Raw genomic sequence first — 13,130 nt, 5'->3', positions numbered from 1 at the left:
TATTATATATTATCAGATAATTATCATGGTAATTATTAATGAATGTTATAATTTCTTTATAATTTCGAACCCTGCTTTTAACTGATTGTTATGTATTTATTGTAAATTTTTTGTATTAGCACGCTTACCAACAGATGAGGATTGCTTGACCGAAGAAGCAGGTATTGGCCCATTTACGATTCTTTCGCTATATTGACTTGTGACTTAAAACAGGAGAATATTTTACGACTGGTAGAGAGAGTTCTTGCCACTATTGGTGACCACCATAGTCTGCTCAAGCAGCCATCAGCGCTGGCGTAGTGACATAGATGTATGCTTTTCTTTTAAGTACATTTTAACTCTTAGGCCATTTCCTGATTTGTCGGTAGCGGTGCGGCGCCATCGGTATGCTCGGTATACGCAGTACCGAAAGCTTATCGAGCGCCTATATACCAATGTGCATTTCCTGTTTTGGCGCGGTCTGGACAGGAGTGGGAAGAGATCGTTTCGGTTTATTGTATGCGACAATCAGGAAGCGCACATTGAAATATAAGCCCTCGGTCAGCTTTCGGTACTGCGTATACCGAGTCAGGAAACGGCCTTTAAAATAAACGTGTTTACCACCTTTTTTTTTTTAAGTAATCGGTTAGCTAATTAAATTTGTGTTGAATGAATATTCAATAATTTTTTTTTGTGAAATTACTCCATTAGTTTTTTATAATTCTCTCGGTCCGGGTCAATGTAAAATTACTAACTTTTCTATATAGTCTCGGGTCTGGGTGTTTGTGTTACCGTTGTTGTTTCCGATTTCCATAATACAAGTGTTTTAGTTACTTACTTTGGAATCGGAGCTACGTATGTCATTTTGTCTAATATTTATTTTTATATTTATTATTTATTTTAAAATATAAAAGCTAGCTATGGAAATGGCATCTACGACTCTGGGCAGGGGACCAGTGTAATATTTTATAGACAGGAGGCTCTTATTTGTTTAAGTTGTACATTGCGCCAAACGACGAATGAACATTATCAGAGAACAGTTGTTCGTATAAAGACAAAATCGGTCGCTTTTCCCTCTCGTTTATTTGCTTCCTAGGTTTACCAAAACATTCTGACCGAGGTGGGCTCTAATTTGACCAGTAATTATAGAGCAGTATTTTACCAGTTTTGTTAATATTGTTGCTATCTATTATATGCCGTGTGTGCGCGAGATAGCACTCATTCAAATAATATTGAAGATAAAATTATTATAAAGAATTTAATATTTTAACATTGTTTTTGGAAACTGTAGAAAATATTTTACCTTCTTGTATGCTTTTCAAAAGTTTTGAGCACGTGTAGTCTTTTAACTATATAATTTAACAGGACCGGCTGGTCTGGAAATCTTAAAGGGAGGCCTACGTTCAGCAGTGGACGTCTTCCAGCTGATATGATGAATTATATTAAACACAACTCTAGATAATAAAACAGGTCACGTCTATATATGTTTAAACCTATATAGACATACTAAACTGTGTACTGTGTGTGTGTGCGTGTGTGTGTGTGTGTGTTAAGCATTATTCAAACGTTGCTACATTCTTTGTTTTTATTTCCTATATTTCTGTCATTTATCTCACAGATGCAAAGAAGAAAGATAAAAAAGTGAAAAAGAAGAAACAGCTGAAATTAAAAAAGAAAGCTGGCAAGAAAAAGAAGAGAGCGAGATCTTCTAGCAGCTCTTCTACATCTAGCAGCAGCAGCAGTTCTGACTCTGAATCGGAAGATGAAAAAGTTAAGAAGAAGAAAGAAATAATGAAGAAGAAAAAGGTAAAACATATCACTGCTACAATTTTATTTAGTAGCAGTAGCGCTCCCAGCGAGTGTTCGTCCACGCAAGTAATGTGAGCATTACTGCGGATTTGAAGGGTAAGGGTGCTTGTGAAATTACAGGCAGGCAGGAAAATACAGGCACTTGGATTTTGTCATTTTATGTCTCAAGGTAACGGGAGCGGTGGCAGTGCCCCTCAGATCTTTATAATGTAGCGCTATGAGTGTCACGCAAATGTTACAGACAGGCGTGTCGCTCATCACCAATACAACAATACTTGTTCGTCCCGTCACTTGGTATTATAATAAAATATATCACTTTCTTTTTCAGGACAAGAAGAAAAAGCGCAAACAGTCAACTTCAGAATCGGCCCAAAGCGACGAACTGTTCGACGTCAATATTCTGAACAACATAAAAACGGAGCGACTTACCGACGATGAGAAACACAGGGGAGAACAGTTCTCCCCTCACGTCAAGCATCGCGAGATTATTAATGTTAAGGTAACTTTTTCTTTTTATTTATTTATTTCTTAGACTAAGGTACATTATAATGCACACACTCATAGCCTCGCACTTGGGAAACACTGTATCGCGGGTGTCATGGACACAGACAGGTAGAAAACCATAAATTACACTTAAATTCACGAAATAAATAAATGTAGGCCATAGAAATATTTTTTCCGGCCCGGGAATCGAACCCGAAACCTCTGCGTGGTAGTCCAGCATGGTAACCTTTCAGCCACGGAAGTAGTTATGTCATTATTAATTAAAAATAACAATGAATTGGTAAAAATTATACAATGCTTGAAAAAACAAATAATATACGCGATTTAAATCCGGAAAAATAGTTTAATTTCCTAAATTTATATGTTATTTTACTTTTTACTATAATTACTAACAATCCGTCAAAATCAAACGTAAAAAAGTACTATTTGTTAAAAAAAGCTAACAGTTGTTTTTCATATTCATTAAAATTATTAAACAATCTAATCTCTAAATTTTCATAATGTTAAAGATCTGTAGGTGCGAGGTAAATAACTGGTGGACTATGGACTACATAGTTCACCAAGTAGCTGTTTGGGGACTTTACACGTTTTCCAATGATTATGAACAGTCTTTCACGTGTAGGTTTCGTCACGATCATTGACTTACAAAAGAATGGACGACGGGTCTAATACAAAAACCACGAAAAAAATGTCCCAAGTCAACCTATTTAAACGTAGTGACATGTAAAGGAGTATGAAAGAGCTAAAACGTTGAATTTAAATTGTAATGTCATCGCAGTACTGTCTAATTTTGCTTGCTTCGCTGTCAGTCGAACAAACGAAGACTAAAGCGTGAATGACGCTCTGTATACGATTTTAACGATAAGTTCGGACACTTTTTAGCGCGGACCCGACGTTCATATAATTGTAAGTCAATGGTCACGATGTTTTCCTCTATCGAAAAGTTCGTGGTAAATTTCGGTTACCTATCTGTAGTCCGAAATGACATTTGCCAGAAATAACGTTTGGTCGAAATTTCATAATCTGGAAAGTAATTTTAAGAGGAAAATGTTTTTTCTTTTCAACCTAACTTAACCTAACGTAACCGAACCTAATCGTGTCTTTGCGATAAACATTCAACATATGCTGAAAGAACAACTGTTTCGTTATAATTCGGTTTTGATAGGTTGTGATAGGTTACCGTAAATTTCAAATTAAATTTCGCACATAAATTCAGAGAAACTCAGAGGTACAAGCGCGGATTCAAACCCACGACCCTCTGCTTGAAAGGCAGGATTAATATCCGTTTTTACTGAGTATTTATCCTAAAACGGATAATTATTTTTTTGCGTTTTTTATAATAAAATTAATTAGAATTAATATTTTATTAAATAATTACGTTTTTGCCATTCTTTTATGTAACAGTACAGTTCTACTAACGTTTTTCGAGTCGAGTGGTACAAAAAATTCTATTGACAGAAAGTTATCAAATTAACTGTTGCCCTTGAGCTGACCTATCCTGCGTTAATAAAGTGCGACCCAACTTTATGGTCTTGGGGTCTACTGCGTACTAAATAACGTCATGTTTGGACTTGAAATAGCTTAAGGATTCTCTTTCACATTTACACACAAAATCTATTAATTAAAACACATGATACAAAAAGTTAATGTTTGTAATTGTGTAGGTACACAAAGTATTTTAAAAATATACTTTGTTTTACTAAATATATCTATAATATAAAAATATTTATCCACATTTTTGGATAGATATCGAGTAAAAATGGATATATTTATCATGAGTATTTATTCCAATGATATTTATCCATGACCCATCTCTAAGTATTATGCAATAATTTCAGGAACTACAACAAGACTTTAGTACAAACATCCAAATCAAAAAAGAAAAAGAAGATGAACTGAAAAAACCGGAGATTTCTGAAAGCCAGAGCAGTAATCAATCAGATGCATCTAGTACTAAACCAGTTGAAACTGAACAGAAAAGGATTGAACCGATGGAGAGCGAAGAGACTGAGGACAAGGTAGAGAGTGTAGAGGTAGCTAATACTGAGGTAGATTTGATGAACAGATTCGATTTGAACGACAGCCAGGATTCGACGTACCAGGAAATTGAGAAAGTCCATTCAGCCCCTTTGAAGGTAAGTGTTATTTGTATTACAACAACTGCAAAGGGATTTTTTTCAAGACGATGCAATTCAAGTTCTCCATCAACCGCATAAGAATAAAGTACATAATCGAACAAAAGTCAAAATCTGTGCCTTATTTATAGTCTTTTGTTTTTCGGTGTACTCGGTGTACCCCAAGCAGTTCGGTCCACAAATGTCGGAGTAACCACGTAATATAACACAAAAACAATACAATTGAATTGAAATAAAATCAACTAAGAGTTTTGTCTTAGTTGATTTTGTCAGTATAAGACAAAACATGCTCTTTTTATAATAATATTTCATTCACAAGATTAATAAATGAAAGTTATTTTGTTTTCATATTGGTGTGCCCTTGTTCTACTCCGGCTTGCTATGTGTGCTTGACCGACTAACGGACTGACCATCTTGTGTCACTTGATTATTAGCTTTGGGTTAGTTTCCAAGTTTTTTTTAGGAACCCGAACCACAACGTCAAGACGACTCCCAATGTTCATCCCAAGAGTCGATCTGCAGCAAGGAGGCCTACGAAAAAGACGAGAGCCACCTCCGGCCCTCATCGCAGAACAGTAACTACAGCTTCCGTGACGTCATGGCCAGTCAAGAGGAAAATAAATTTGAGGGCTATGAAAACTATGAAATGTACGAACAGATGGCTATGGAGTATCAGAGCGATGTTGCCAGTCAGGTCAGTTACTGTTAAATATGTCCCATAACTAGTAAAAAAATAGTTGTTTTCTTCTGCACAGTATGGACAGACAGTTCGCTGTGTGAAGCAGAACTCGCGTTAACCCGCACGCTCGTATTAGACAGGTTGTTTCAATAACAAGGACTAGTTTAAGAGTCTATATTACCTGAGCTCGAATTCACATTTTTCCTGAAGTAATATGAGCGGCAGGGACACTTATTTCAGAATTAATTTGTTTCAAATGAAATCAATGTGTAAAGTATTTTATTGAATACAGCTGTTTTCGTGTAAAATTTCCGTTTCCTTTATAACAAGTAGGTCAAACATCGCGACTCCGGAAAGTATTGAAATATGTGCAATGCCATCTAGCGGTATAATGGAAGTAAAGTCCCTAGGACATTCCATATACAATCCACATTTGAAAACATAAAAAAGTTGTTGACATGCGGTGACGTTAAGGAAGGATTTTTATCTTATATATATTTTTAGCATATGCTTTCAGTACTTTAGAACTCTTTTACGCTATTAAAGTTAGGTGATGATGCTCACGAACCACGCTATGGCTTTAACTAGTGTTGAATGAATTTGTATTCTATCGTACGCCGACAGATCTGCGCGGCGGAGGGCTCGAGTGCGGGCGGGTCGCGGCGCATCGAGACGGTGGTGCGCGCGCGCAGCCGCGGTGAGATCAAGTGCGACTGGCGCGCCTCGCAGTCGCTAGACGCTGGCCAGGGGCAGCACCACACGCTGCAGCGGCCATCCAGATGGGGTGAGATACCTCGTCAGTTCTAGCATAGTATGAGACAAGTAGTGTAACTCCATACAAACGTAGCAGCGCGGCTTGTATATGTGCGCGCGCCGCGTACGGACGCAAACATTCGCATAGTCGCCCTTAAAAAATGACGTAATAATGTGTTTATGGCTATTTCCACAGGTGTGCCTCAAATTCAGATTTCGCATATGAAACCATATACTGTTATAACTGAAAATTGTATTTAGTTATCCATTTATAAACGAGAAAATATACATTAGTTTTATTCAGTGTCTTCTCAAATCCACAATTTTGAGTTAAGGTGGGTTTCCACCGGCGAAACGAGATGTGACGAGACGAGAATTGAAATCTTGCCGACCTATTTCCACCAAAAATTGCCGCTAACAGCGATCGCGATCTCATGTGAGCTCGCGCTATGGTTGTGAGAAAACATGTCCCGTAAATTGTTAGTATTTAATATGTTAACGGAAGAAGAATAAAAGGAAAACCGTCTTTTTTTTGTCTGAAATCGTATGTACAACACAATCTCGTGATTGATATTAATAACCATTGCGAGCTCGCGCTTGATCGCGCGAGATTATGCAAGCGCTCGCGGGAAATCGTGTTTCCGTTGCAGAGTATAATACTCTACGGAGACAGGAATACGGTTCAAAATTACATCAACAAATATTTCAATTTTCGCCTCTACAATCCACGTCAATCCAGACCATTTAGTTCGAAGATGAACTAGGAGAGAATTGAAATATTGTCACTCCCATAATGTACTGTACTCCCATAATCGAGGAACAATTCCGCGATGCTGTATAAAAATCGCAATACGTAAATACTATAAATAGTGTATGTGTATTTGCAGAATGTGTCTGCTGATAAATTCTTTGTTCTATATGCAGAGAAATTGGATTACAATTAACAACACACAATCCCCCGTTGATCCACTTCCTATATTTTATCATTTTTAATGTTGTAATGTAAATAAACAAATGTTGTTGACAGGTTTGAAGCCTGGCGAGGTGAACATAGTCTTAACGGGCGGTGAGAGCGCTCCCCCCGCACCGCTACCTCCCCTCCCCGCGCCTGAGCCACCCGTCGAGCGCGTCTACCAGATACAGACCATCGCCAACCGCACCGACAACTCCATTGGGTGAGTAGTTAATTAATATGCTCTTACTGTTACTGGTGGATGAGACAGGGCATTTAACTATATTTTTCATCACACTTGTTCGTAAATAATGTCGTAACATGCAGGCAAAGTCGACCGTAATGTTCTGAAATACGCCCACGGGTATTTTCATTGCATTACCGCCTTATGGCAGAAATGATTTATTTTTTAATTGCATTGTACTTAGAAAATGAAACTATTTTTCCGGATTTAAATCGCGTATCGAATCCGGGAAAATAGTTTCATTTCCTATGTGTAACAATCGCGAAAACCTAAGAACTCGATATGCATTGTACTTCTCAACGTCAAGATTAAGTAGTTTTGATGCTCGAAAAATCTATTTCGCATAAGCTGCATGAAGTATAATATATATCAAAATATACTAAACTTTTGCAATTTAACCATATTTTACTATGTTAGTTTATATATATCATGGCTGCATGCGGTTTTGCCTTTTACAACATTTTAGTTCGAGTTGGAACCTAAACTATTATCTATGGAAGAATAGTTGGCCAGTTGTTTATAAGAAAAAAAAACAAATCCCACTATTTGCAAAATCCTAATTGTTGTACATAAATATCGTTGGTTGTGAAACGATACTTATTTTTCCTGCGTAATTTAATTATGCGATATTTATTTATCTTTGTATTTATTTCCTCGCAATTGTGGTACGGGAATTACGAACATCGACTCCGAAAGCCCTCGGTCTTCGATTTCGGGCTTCTAATAGGGAGTTTCGTTCGTAATACCTTATTTACCGCCTTTAATACACAATGTACTATTGCAAAGCCCATGTCCAGTAGTTCACTGAAGTACTTGGGCCAAAGTATCTAGCTCACTGAAGTACTTGGACCAAAGTCTCGTATAAAAGATCGAACACTTAGAAAAAATTCCTTCGATCCGGCCGGATTCGAACCGGCTTCTCCTAGCAAACCGTGCCAAACGCTATGCCAACTAAGCCACGAACGAACCAGCGGACCTCACGAATTTTTCTATGTCCTTGTTGTCCTTCGCATTTGATTTTGCAACGACTTTTTAGCCGTAGCGCCATGTATGAGAAATGTATGAAAGTGTTTCGTCATCTACATAGTTAGGTTTGCTAGGCACGTCGGTCCGATTACTACCGGATCGAAGGAATTTTTTCTAAGTGTTCGATTGTTGTATGTATAAGTAAGTAAAGTACCGGCACGCTATGATGGCCGTTTTAACAGATTACAATAGTTAGGTTCAATTTGTTATCGAAAAATATAATGTATAAGTTTTAAAAATAGTAATGCAGTATCAATATCCAAAATCCAAAGTCAGCTGAAAACTATATATTATCACACTCACAGTTTATTCTTTTCGAAGTAACGTCAATTCGAAACTGCTTTGTTTTGCATTGAGCTTTGACACGAATTTGCCGGAGGTAGAAGTTGTGCTGGCCAGCGATCCTATGAGTGACGATCATATTAGATTTCATTTTTAAAAATTTCAAATTTCAATAATAATAATAATAACAACGCTCACAATCAACATAGCCCCGCACTAGGGAAACCCTGTGTCGCGGGTGCCATGGACACACACATAGACAACCACAAATTACACCCAAACTCACGAGAGAAATAAATGTAGGCCATACAAATATTTCTACCGGCCGGGAATCGAACCTGGGACCTCTGCGTGGCAGTCCGGCATGGTAACCGTTCGGCCACGGAGGCAGTTAATCATAACAAAGTACAGCAATTAGCCACGGAGGCAGTCAATCATGACAAAGTACAGCAATTAGCTCCTTCAACGTAGTTATGAATTAATACGAAACTTGATGACCGGACAAACGTCAAAACGGCCATCATAGCGTCCTGGTATTGTAGTGGAGTAATTTCACGAAAAATAATTTAATATCATGGTGGTTAAACATTCTGACGTTAAAAAAAATAACTAGCAATATTATTCTGCAGTTACGATGAAGCCTACATGGATATGTACGGGGCATCAGACAGACTCCAATACGGCGACTGCTTCGCGGAACCGATCGAGCAGCCCGAGCAAAGTCATCATGAACCGCGTTCCAGCTCCCTCGATGATAGGATTAACCGCGCTTTGAGAGAGACTGGTGAGTTATCACAATCGAGTCGCGCGTGCAAGCTGAGCTAACACACTATGAATGACGTTTTAGCTCGCTTGATGATATAATCGGTCACGCTTTGAAAGGACAAGTGAGTTAATCATGACTGAGCCGAGCGAGCTAACTGCGCGACGTCAGCAGAAACGATGTTCCAGCTAGCTTGAATTAATAATACTTTTAGGGTCGTATTCTAGAACTCTACTCAATGCTCGAGTCAGGACTTGAGTATGATTCAAAGCACTAGAAATCATACTCAAGTCCTTGCCATTAGGGTCGTATTTCCAGTGCTTGAAATCATACTCAAGTCTGCTCAAATCCTGACTTGAGCATTGAGTAGAGTTCTGGAATGCGACCCTGAGAAAGACTAGCGAGTTTGTCGTTATTGTACTGCGCGAGCAAGACTGATTCAAGGGTACAATCAATTAAGTGTCGAGTCAAGTGAGCTGACTGACCAAAGTATTGACGTAATTGCTTTTAAATTTGGTTGTTTCTTTGACAGTGCTCGGTGAAGTTGCGAAAGAAGCCGAAGGAGACAAAGATGTCCCTGAAAAAGGGATTCTAGTCACGTAAGTAATTTTTTGATTTTATAATATTAAATGACGGGACGAACAAGTCATGCGCCTGATGGTAAGCTGCACGCCTATCCATAACAAGTTGCAGTGCCACTCAGAGCTTTAAATCGCGAAGACCTGAGGGGCACATCCACTGGGTCGTCTCCCTGAGACATAAGTTGACAAGTCCCATGCGCCTGTAATTTCACCAGCACCCTTACCCTTCAAAATCGGAACACAGTAATGCTGACAATACTGCTTGGCGGCAGAAATAGGCAAGGTGGCAGAAATAGGCAAGGTGGCAGTACTATCCTGGATGAACTCTTTCACAATGAGGTCTACTGCTACTAAATAAGTAAATGATAAATTATAGAGAACCTATTTCTTTACATTTTCCACTGTCCAATGTTCAATGTATTTCATGAAATCTGCATTGTCATGAACGAATTTTCGATCAATAACTATGAATATTTCAAGATAGATTAAATTGAAATGTCGTAAGGGGTGCTTTATAGTTATAATTATATAATTTTTATTTTCTTTTTTCTTTTTATTTTATTTCAATTTTAATGTTTATTTTAGTTAATTTTATTGCAATTTAAAAATTTTAATTTGATTTCCTTGTAATATTTCAATTTCCATTATAATTTTTTATTATATTTTATTTTATTACATTTATAAATATTAAACTGTAAACTAACATAGTAGCTAAAGTTCTGTAAAACTAACAAGTGTCTTGAATAAATAACTACTATTATTATTAAAATTTGGATGGTGACTAAAAAGTCATTTGTGTATAGGTAAAGTCGTATAGTGAATACAACTCTATTCCTTTCACGGTTGAAGCAAGTGTTAATTAACATAAAATGGTCTTGTACAATACAGAAAGGCGTTGTCAGTGGGTGAGTCGGGACGCGGTGTGAAGCGCGTGAGCTTCGCCGACGGGTACAAGCCCGGGCAAGACTCCGACACTGAAGAACCGCCGCTGAAAAAGGTACGTCTTACAGAAACTGTGGTATTCGATTCAACTTTTGTTTTGATTACTCTGGTGTGTGCCGGGTTCGATTCCCGGTAGGACTAATTTGAGAAACAAACTTTTCTAAATTGTAATATTAATTTTATTGAATATCATGCTTTTGCTACTACTATTATATATTTTGTCTTGTCAGGTCGAAGAATTTTTTCTTCGTGTTCAATTTTTGTATTTTTTCTTAATTTTGTTTTGATCTGGGTATTGTAGGTAATGCCCCAAAGTGATTGGTGTTGTTCTGGTACTAATAGTATAGGGAATTTCCTATTTTGAGATTTGTTGATTGGTGTGTTTGTATACTATAATTGTTAACACCCAGTGGAAGTCCAATTGTTTATCAGAATTGGTTAATTATTAATGAAGTTGTGAGTTGAAATACACACTGCGAGTGTACGTCCTCGGCATTGACACGTACGCGACGCCTGCGCAGCGCAAGAAGGTCCGGCGCCTGGGCTGCGCGTGGCCGTGCGCCGCGTCGCACCCCGACCACGTGCCGCTGTGGGACGCGCTGCCCCCGCCCCCGCCCCCGCCCGGCTCCCCGCCGCCCCCGGCCCGCGCTGCGCCGCCGCTGCACCTGCTGCGGCACCACTTCCCGCCGCAGCAATTGTTGCCGCCGCCGCACCATATGCCGCAAAAATTCGGTAAGTTTAGACTATAGTTTCCCTCAGGGGGCGCTGAAGAATCCTATGGCGGTAGGGGCCTCGGAAGCAATTGGAGGGTGTTGACGCTGTCCAGGGGGTGCCGGTGTCATTTGAAAAACCACTACACTAACATAAATATTTTTTTTTTCCCTTGCGATTATTTTTGTGTTAAGTTAATATAAAAAATACATTTTTTTTTCAATTATTGTGGTTTTGGGCGTTGCAATTTTAGTTGAAGTTTTAGTGGAAAGGGCGTTTTACTTACCTCCAACCTATGGCTTAGATTAACTTGTCGTATGTTAAAAGGTCACTAGGTCCCATTTTGCTCAAAAAATGAGTTTTTTCTATTTTCTTTTCATTAGGAAGAAATCCTAAAAAAATTTGTAAGTGTGTAGTGTCCTAAATAATAAAACTGCATTTCGGAAAAGATACAATAACATATATAATAATAACATTATAATAATCCCTTCGCAGGTGAAATTCACAAGGCTACGAGTATTCTGTTCATTGCTTGAGAAATGTGATACATATTTCTATAGAAAAACGACCTCTCGCTTAGGTTTAGTTTTTATTTTGAATTAAAAATGTTTACTCAATAACGTATGTATTATCAGCCATTTATCACTATCATTTTACAGTCCGCTGCTGCTCATATGGAAAGTTATGTATTATGTGAAATATATGCTAAAAGTACCAAATGAATTCGTGTACATCTACTGCTGGACATGTATTTCTTAATATGTAATGTATATCTATATTTTTCGGGTAAATAGCGTATATTTGTTTTTTTTTAAACAAACCAACGGTTCGGGGCATTTACAGATCCCACAGTCACGGCTGATTGAGATTGTAAAGTCATCAATCAGTTATAGTATATCTTATTTTAATGAAAATGGTTAATATTTTTAATTTGCCAAAGAACATAACGAAATAAATCAACAGATTTATTTGAAAAATAAAAAAAAATAAATATACGCGATTTAGAGCAGAAAAAAAAATTGTTTGATTTCCAATGAAATGTATCTGATGGGTAATTTTCAAGTCGGTTTTCTCTACCTAATTTCGGTGACAACTCTAAGCATTTAAATATTCTAGAATATTATCATGAAGTATTACTTAATATTCGAGTGTAGTATTCTGAAATATTATTTGAAATTTCAGGAAGTATACTCGAATACTTGAATAATAAAAATTGTCACTGAAATTACGTCGAGAAAACTAAGCCTGATGCTCTGTTCTTTAAAAGTTTTTATTGAATGTTATTATATGATATTTAATTATTTTAGTGAAATTACTCCACTAGTTGTTACAATGTATGATCTTGTCTCTAGATCCGAACGTGCCACTGCCGGGATTTATGCCGCCGGAACCGCCGCCAGGTCTCATTACGTTTCCCTAGCAGAAGGCCCCCATCAAGCCTCCGCCTTCGCCACCGAAAGATGACGACGACAATTAAAAGTGTTAGTGCGAAACTTAGGATATGGGACCATTCATATACTACGTCGAATAGATGGGGTGAGATGCGTAAAGTATTTTACAGTGTGATGGCGTTCAATTCAATTTTTAGTTTCACTAACAATGGTAGAATAACGGTAGTTGTATAAATAAAAGTTAAGCCGTAAACCGAATTTTCACGGATTAATTGATGAAACCAGAAAGAAGAGTTTCAGCACGATTAATATTAAAATTTTTATTGAATTGATATTCAATTCTTTTTATGTGAAATTACTCCACTAGTTTGTTATAATT

The 13,130-nt window shown here is 37.6% G+C and overlaps 1 protein-coding gene across 1 annotated transcript in view; it reads left to right on the top strand.

Moving 5' to 3' along the window:
* LOC113228263 (myb-like protein X) overlaps positions 1-13,130 on the top strand; it is a 34,616-nt gene extending 21,486 nt beyond the window's left edge. Inside the window, exons 12-22 of the mRNA XM_026461529.1 lie at positions 1,598-1,785; positions 2,117-2,287; positions 4,131-4,427; positions 4,891-5,121; positions 5,731-5,890; positions 6,887-7,034; positions 8,993-9,147; positions 9,659-9,725; positions 10,596-10,704; positions 11,171-11,381; positions 12,713-13,130. Of these exons, the coding sequence (XP_026317314.1) occupies positions 1,598-1,785; positions 2,117-2,287; positions 4,131-4,427; positions 4,891-5,121; positions 5,731-5,890; positions 6,887-7,034; positions 8,993-9,147; positions 9,659-9,725; positions 10,596-10,704; positions 11,171-11,381; positions 12,713-12,780 (1,805 nt within the window). The 3' untranslated portion in view covers positions 12,781-13,130. The remainder of the gene's footprint in view (positions 1-1,597; positions 1,786-2,116; positions 2,288-4,130; positions 4,428-4,890; positions 5,122-5,730; positions 5,891-6,886; positions 7,035-8,992; positions 9,148-9,658; positions 9,726-10,595; positions 10,705-11,170; positions 11,382-12,712) is intronic.

This window comes from Hyposmocoma kahamanoa, unplaced genomic scaffold (assembly GCF_003589595.1).
Source record: "Hyposmocoma kahamanoa isolate Upper Pololo Valley unplaced genomic scaffold, ASM358959v1 224, whole genome shotgun sequence".
Lineage (NCBI taxonomy): Eukaryota > Metazoa > Arthropoda > Insecta > Lepidoptera > Cosmopterigidae > Hyposmocoma > Hyposmocoma kahamanoa.
This window is presented reverse-complemented; position numbering and strand designations above follow the sequence as displayed.